A 7,925-nucleotide genomic window follows, 5' to 3' on the forward strand; every position below is an offset into this window, starting at 1 on the left:
CGCTACTTCGTATTGACGCTTACCAGAAGTATGAGGCTTTGTGCATGCACAACTTGCTGACTCGAAAATGAAATGCAAAGGAATAATAATGCAATAGAAAGTGTGCTTATTAGTATTTTAGTTCAGCCTCATTGCACATCAACCGTTTACTGCTTAGACGCGTAGTTCGCAGTTTGCTAGAAACAGCAACGACTCATGGTTTTGAACAACGATAGTGTATAAAGAGTGCCTTTTCTAGACCACTCTTGAACGATTTTGATCCTTTACAACAAAATTTAGTCCATAAAATAGAATTTGAGTGCTTGCTATTGTTCTAAGAATCTTTTACTGATTTATATGCTCTAGCAAAGTAACATTATAACTATCTTCTAGAGCTCTTAAACGAGATCTCGACTTGGGACGTGTTTACACCGGAGCTAATCAACTTTAGTTTGCCTTAGAATGTCTCTCAAAACTGTTTATACCACCACTAACAATCGTTAGGCTAAAGCTAGTAGCTTTAGATCTCCTTTGCCTAATTAGAACTCCTTCAGAGCTGTACGTGAGCTGTTCACGTGCAGCGCATGCGCGTGTGAGCAATGACGAAAGTTAGACTGATTATGATTTCACCATTAGCTTCAGACACACTGCTAAAATCGTTGAGATCCGTAAACACTGCCTTCCATTCGTCAGACAAAGCCATATTGGCGAAGAAGACACGGAAAATACCAGGATGTTTCGGAGATGCCAGGATAAGCACGAGACGCACGTGACGTACTAAAGCTGTTTAGCGGTACAGTACGCGGTGTAAACAAAACATTGCTATCGGTAGTTTCACTAAAGTACTTTAACTAAATTCCCGGTGTAAACACCGCCTTACACTTTCACCTAGCAACGTTCCTGTCTTTCTATCGTCATTAGAAACAAATTTTATAGTTTTGAGAGTTTTCAAATAATGCAGGTCACATACAGAACTTTTCTTTCCTAGATAAGGTTTAATTAAGGTTAAAGTTAGAGTTGGAGTTCAGGTTAGCGTTCTTAGGATTATTAAAGAGAAAGAGATTCTGCTTTAGGATAGTAAGTCCAACCGGTATGATATTCTATGATATTTCCTGCAAAAGAGGTTTCCGGAGGGAGACTATATTCTGTGCAACTTGTTCAAATTTTTAAAGATGATTTAAAGACTGTACTTACAGATATTGAAACCAAAGTGTTCTCTGTTTTCAATAACAACTTTCAGACAACGCAAACTCAGTCAGACTAGTATAATTAATTAATATGTGACAAAAGATACAAGTTTCTATGGCAAACACAGCAGACGTTGTCTCAAAAACAGTTTTCAAGACCAGACAAATTTCCTGCAAAGATTCAATGAATTAAGTACATAAACACTATGACTCTATATTTACGGAAGTCTTCATAATACAGAGCATCGTGTTATAAACATAAAACTAACCAATAAGATGGATGAGTTTCTAAACAAAAATGAACACGCCGTTGCAACACACTATACTAAACTAAAACATCTATTTTCCACTCCTTTTCTTGTCCTCATTCTTGCTGATTAAATCGCGACTTCGCTATCTTTGCGGACGGTAATGTGTCTTTGCTCGTACTATTTCTTCGGCGATTTGTTGGTAAGCTGCTGGGACATAAGAATTTAACTGATCTAGAGTACGAAGTTGCCGTAATCAAGGCATCGTCAGCAGACGCGGAAGGGTCTACAGCAGGAATTGTTGTCTCGAACTTATAACGAAACTGATTTAGATCCTCTGGAGTGTACTGCCTAGCGTCACTGTCCATTTTCTTGCCTCTAATTACCACATTCTTCAGTCTAACAAGCAAATGATCAGCTATAGTCAAGTGCCAAGAGCGACAGACAAAGAGCTTACTCAATTCTGTATTCTTCTGATTTTCGCAAAACTACAGTAACATTTCGGGCGCATGCGTTTTCCTTACAGTCTGAGGGCACTGTACGACCACAAAACGTCGGGTAGACATACGGATGTAGAGTGTCTTTAGCTGTTACTAGAGACACTGTAACGTCGATTTCTCCAACATGTGAGGGAACGTCCTCCAACTAAAACCAACAAAATTACATGCAAATTCAAAACAAAAATGCTCTATGTAGTGGTGTTACTTGAATGATAACAGACTCTTTGCCATTCCTCTTCGAAGGTCTCTGTGCAGTTTCTTTTTCATAAAGAACTGGTACCCACTAAAATTTACATACGTGCATGAAAAATAAATAAATTAGCAAACTTAAATAAAAGATGGATTGTTAGAGTAATACCCTTGGGACGTCACGAATGATTGTGATCGACGGCTGTTTAATAGTTGGGAATAAATGGTCTGCCAAAGTGATGTTTAAAAGTGGATTTCCAAGGCCGCTCTGTGTTGGTTGTGACGCTTTTGGTGGTGAAAGAAAGTTGTTGCGAAGATTATTTAGTTCTTGTAGCGGTCTCCTTATTTCAGAGTGAGCCGTACAACCAGCTGCTTGCTGCTCTAATCCATGAAGCCTTTCGGTTATTAAATTCGCTCCAGCGTTTTCTGTCTGCTTTGACATCTCATCTTGTAGTAGCAATTGGCATTTAATGCCTTCCAACATTGGAACTATTTCTAATAACAAAAGGAACAGATGCTATAACAGAAACGTGCGCAAACCAGCACTCACACGCACCGATGCACACGCACCGATGCACACACACACACACACACACACACACACACACACACACACACACACACACACACACACACACACACAGACACAGACACACACACAGACACACACTAGTGATAGGGATAACAATCGGCCATCGGACAAATGCCGACCACCTAGCCTGAAGGGCAAGTCAAACCTGTACTGGCAGGTCATTGCGGCCGGTCCTTCAAGTAGGCCTAATTAAGATGAGCGATTTGCCCCAGTGGTAACTGTTGTCGACAGGGGGAGCACTGCTGCAAGACACGGAACAACAATTCTGCCAACTACTACCGTACGTGTAGTATTCCGTCGCAAGTGTGACTGACACAACGCACTATTACGCAAGCCCCGTATTTTCCTCGCATGACCAGAGCAATGCAGCAAAGCGATTTGGCCACGCGATACTAGCGGTGACCAAGCACATATGCTAGCTGGTCTGTTGCACACGTGAGTGCCATACGTACAGGTCGGTACAATTGAGACATGGCGTGTCGAAAGCGAGCACATGGCGATGATTCCTCGCAGGAGACAGTAATGACAAGCAAAAAAGCAAAGAGAAAAGTGTCAACAAAAACATTTCTTAAGTGGCAAGGTAACTCCGAGAAAGAGCACTAGTCTATGTCTTGGCTGCGCTGCACGCTAGACGACAAAAGTGCACGTCTGGTTGAGACGCTTTGGTGTGACGTTTGCCGTAGATTTAAGTTAAGGACACTATGTGCAGTCAAAAGCATGGATTGATGGTTTCACCAAACACAACACGAGTAACATCGTGGACAATGCTCGGAACGACCAACATAAAGAAGCTATGATGCGTCTACGGCGGGAGCAGGCAAGGAAAACGCAGGAACCAATGACCGCATACAGCAACATTGCTCGGAGAATTACAGAATTGGATAACGCCACTAAGAAACGCATCAAAGAAATTTTGATATCAGTTTCGTTCTTGCAAAGGAAATCCTTAAGTTTACTAAATATACATCCATCTACAAGCTAGACCAACGACACGGCGTTGAATTAAGGCAAGCATACTAAAGAAGAGAGTCAGCACAAATCTTTGCGAACTATGACAGAAAGCCAACGACGTGAATTTCACCGCAATCTTACATATAAGTTCTACAGTCTTCTGATGGATGGCTCTACCGACAAAGGGAGAATAGAAAATGAACTATTTGCTATTGTGTACTGTGACAAGAACGATGCGCTCAAAGAAGTAAGAACATGATCTTGTTATATTGAATATTTGGGGCCTCGAAAAGCTGGTGCTGATGGTCTCGTTGAGTGTCTTTGCAAAACTTTAACTCTATGGGTATAAAGACCTTGTTTGATAAGGAGGTCTTTGCTGTAATAGAGCACCCTGTTCTATAGTTGGAGTAGAACAGATGGTGCTGCAGTGAACATATCTCGCCAGAATGGAATGAAAGGGATGCTCTAGGTTACGCTTCCTTGGCTGTTCTGGAATTTTTGCTTTGCACACCGGCTGGAGCTGGCATGTCACGATGCTCTGTCAAGCCACTCTTCAGACAGAAGGATGAAATGCTGTTGAGAAATCTACAGCTACTACTTGTATGAGAAATCTCCTAAAAAGAGTCGAGAGATCTCCCACATTGTGTCTGACATAAGAGAGATTTATCAGCTACCTGATGGAGAGTAAAGACATGTGAGGGCTCCGGCAGCCGTTGGATTAGCCAGAAACGAACAGCTTTACGACCATTCACGGATGGCTATGGTCCATACATTGCCCATTTGACTAAGGCCGTTGAAAACAAAACACTGAAGAGCTCAGATTTCCGGCGTTTAAAGGGTTATATGCTCAAGTGGACAAATGGTAGGATTCTCATTGGCTGTGCACTGTAAAGTTACATTTTTCGACAAGTTTCACTGTTGCGTCAAACGCTGCAAGAAGACCATGTGGATGTTGCTAAGGCGGCCAGGATGCTGCTTAAGTTAAGGCACACTCATCTCTGCAGAGGCTAAGCACAACAGATCCACTAGAGTGGCCAACAACCAAGGCAATTGGCCAAAAGATACAAAGCACTGAAGATGGTGTAAAAATCTACCAAGGCATGCATTGAGCTGAAAAACTGAACCATTGCCCAGTCATGTATGAGGCAGGCTCTTGAGGTCCTGTGAACGCTTGATTCTGCAACACGTGACAGCTTAAAGTGGTCAGACACAGACTGTCTTCAGTCAGTACGTATGTTCCTTGACACTTAAAGATAGCAAATTCACGACAGAAGGACGGCAATACCAGTGACAATGACCAAGATCTAGTCATCACAAGCATCAAGGTAGTACTTCCAAACATTGTTGAATATTTCCAAGCCCCTGTAGAATCAAATGGGGGCAGATTTGTCATCAATGAAGAGATGGAGGAAGTGGTGCAGTATGCACAAACCTATCTAGATGTTGGAAGGCAGAGCTATAGGAGAGTTTGGTACAATCTGTGGTCAGCAGCTGATGACCAAAGGTGGCAGAATATACTGTCTGACAGTTGGTTTCAGTCTACCTTTCACAACAGCAAGAGTAGAACGTCTGTTTTTCACAATTAAAATTGATCAAGACAGGTAGAAGAACATATAAATGCAAAGGGTCCTGCTTAATTGTCTGAATTTTCTTCAGATCTTGCAGAAGAATTGCGGTGGTCTGACTGTTACACAATACGACGGAAGAAGCAGCTACCAAGAACAAAGAGTCGATCCAACCAAACGGCAGAAAGGGAACTTTTGGAAGAAGAGTGAATTTAACGACTGGGAGAATGATGATAAGGGACTAAGCTTGGATGATTAAGACGATTGGATTTTAGATTAATTGAAGTGACTCGTAAGTAGGCAATGGTTTAGTGCTTGACAAACTGCTATAGATTGACAGCGTTTTCTTCCTGGTTTTACTACTAGGTGTTTCAGTGCTGTTTTGTTTCATTGCTTTGGTTCACTACAAGAAATGTTGTGCTGTGCATTAATTGCACTAAGTCAAAGGCATTTTAATTCTTGTGCAACCTCTTGCATATTTGTAGCCCAAAGAATTTCAGAATTTGTATTAATAAGAGTTATTTTATGTGCGGTCAGAGGCTGCTGATGGCCGATCAATGTCTGTTTTGATGGGCCATATATCTCTGGTGTCAAGCAAAATGTTATCCCCATCATTTCACACACACACAAACACACACACACACACACACACACACACACACACACACACACACACACACAGTCGCACGCAAAAACGCACAAGCACACTCACATTCACTCACGCACGCACAGACTTACACATACAGACACAGACACGCACGCACACATCCACACTACACTCACAAACCCTCGCACTCACATAAATACATACATATGAACAGAAATAGATGCACCTACACCCACCCACCCCACACACACACACACATGCAGGCATGCACAAGCACACACCCACCCATACACCTACGGGAGAGAGAGAGAGAGAGAGAGAGAGAGAGAGAGAGAGAGAGAGAGAGAGAGACAGAGAGAGAGAGAGAGAGAGAGAGAGAGAGACAGAGAGAGAGAGAGAGAGACAGAGAGAGAGACAGAGAGAGAGAGAGAGAGAGAGAGAGAGACAGAGAGACAGAGAGACAGACAGAAAGACACACAGCAACAGAAATAGACACGCACGCACGCACGCACGCACACACACACACACACACACACACACACACACACACACACACACACAGCAACTGTCTATTTTATCTCGCAAATTCGGCCCCCTGTTCGGACGCAGCTTTTAACAACTGGACGTTATGATTCACAGCAAGTCGTCGATCTCCCTGTTTGTTCCAAACCAGTTTACCAACATTATATAGCGACTATATATAGAGATTATGTAAAGTGGATCTCATCAATTTCTATGCCAGACATCGACGCAAATCGAAAGATGATTGGCATTTCCTAATCACCAATTGTCACTACATCATGGTTGGATCTACGGAATGTGGAAAACAACATTGTTGTGTATACATGTTGATGAGGTGGATGAAGCTCGACGAGTCGATCATCTACACTATCAATTCCAACCAAGAAAAATATCGACTACAGCAAGACTTTTACTATTTCTTGGAGACTGAGGGAGTGGATTCGTCAATCCAAATACTCGAACCGGAATAGATGATAACCATCGAGGAACTAGACAGTGATACTAGCCAACTGATCGTCTTTCACGATATTAAAATAGACAACAGGCATATGGTACCCATCAAGGAGTAGTTTTCACTGTTCAGAAATCACAACTGCAATTGTATCTACCTCACTCAGAGATACTATGACGTTCTTAAATACATCCGTTGAAATACCAAAGCCTTTTGTCTCTTTCATGGTCTGGACAACAGAGATATTCAACACAAACAGAAGATCACAGCAACGCCATAAGCAATGACGAGTTTGCCGATATCGATAAGAAGGCATCATGAGTACCCTACTCATTCGTGCTTCTCGAAAAGACCAGCAATCATATACCCGAGATGTATCATAGTGGATTTGATAAATTCTATGTACCACAATAACTTGTACTGTCATGATAACTTCGTTACCATAACTGCACGTGTAGTTACTATCACTACATTTTATGTAACCCTATAGTATACTATGGCATTCGCACAAGAATAGAGCGTGCATGATCGTAGAGCGTTGATCGAGAAATTTCTCAAGAGTAGAGAGATTCTCAAAAGGCGCATCATCGACGAGAAAATCGGCAAGCAGCGTTTTCAGGAAGATGTGGCTCAACCCTTGCAACAACCAATCAAAGCAGAGTTGGATAAACAGCAAGACAAATTGCTTTGACACTTACACAAGCCGACATCATCAACGCTATCGCCACCCTACCACCTCACACTGCAGCCATAGCAGGAGCAGCTGCGTCACATAGAGCCACTCCGAAGGCTCCACAGTTATAAGCGTGGCAATTGCTGGAAGACCTAGCAGCAGCTGTGACACCAGCACCAACAACACCTGAAAGAGAGCCAATAGTAGAGCCGCCTGTGAATACGAGAATAGTAAAAAATTTAACCTACCTTCACCTGATAAATTAAAGAAATTACCTAATACTAATATCCTTGTATATAAAAAGCAGGTTACTACTCAGTTGCAAAAGTAAGGCGGTAGACCTACAAGTACCAATCAAGAAGTAAAAGCAGACGCCAAACAGAACATCGATGACTTGCAAAATTATTTAAAATATTTAGAGACCGTCCATCCATGGTTGGCACCCAAGGCTGGCCAAGCAC

At 42.2% G+C, this 7,925-nt stretch overlaps 1 protein-coding gene across 2 annotated transcripts; it reads right to left on the minus strand.

The window, feature by feature from the left end:
* Positions 1–1,341: 1,341 nt before the first annotated feature.
* On the minus strand, positions 1,342–7,544 carry LOC134184916 (uncharacterized). Of its 2 annotated transcripts, XM_062652685.1 has the most exons (5): positions 7,490–7,544; positions 2,273–2,598; positions 2,120–2,197; positions 1,872–2,059; positions 1,342–1,813 (listed from the first exon to the last, which is right to left on the minus strand). In XM_062652685.1, the coding sequence occupies exons 2-5, from the start codon at positions 2,585–2,587 to the stop codon at positions 1,531–1,533; spliced, it is 864 nt and encodes a 287-aa protein (XP_062508669.1). In that variant the 5' UTR covers positions 2,588–2,598; positions 7,490–7,544; the 3' UTR covers positions 1,342–1,530. The 2 variants fall into 2 exon arrangements, with proteins under 2 accessions (XP_062508669.1, XP_062508668.1); XM_062652684.1 differs by lacking the exon at positions 7,490–7,544 and having other exon boundaries at positions 2,273–2,675.
* Between the last annotated feature and the right edge of the window lie 381 nt (positions 7,545–7,925).

This window comes from Corticium candelabrum, chromosome 9 (genome assembly GCF_963422355.1).
Source record: "Corticium candelabrum chromosome 9, ooCorCand1.1, whole genome shotgun sequence".
NCBI classification, from domain to species: domain Eukaryota; kingdom Metazoa; phylum Porifera; class Homoscleromorpha; order Homosclerophorida; family Plakinidae; genus Corticium; species Corticium candelabrum.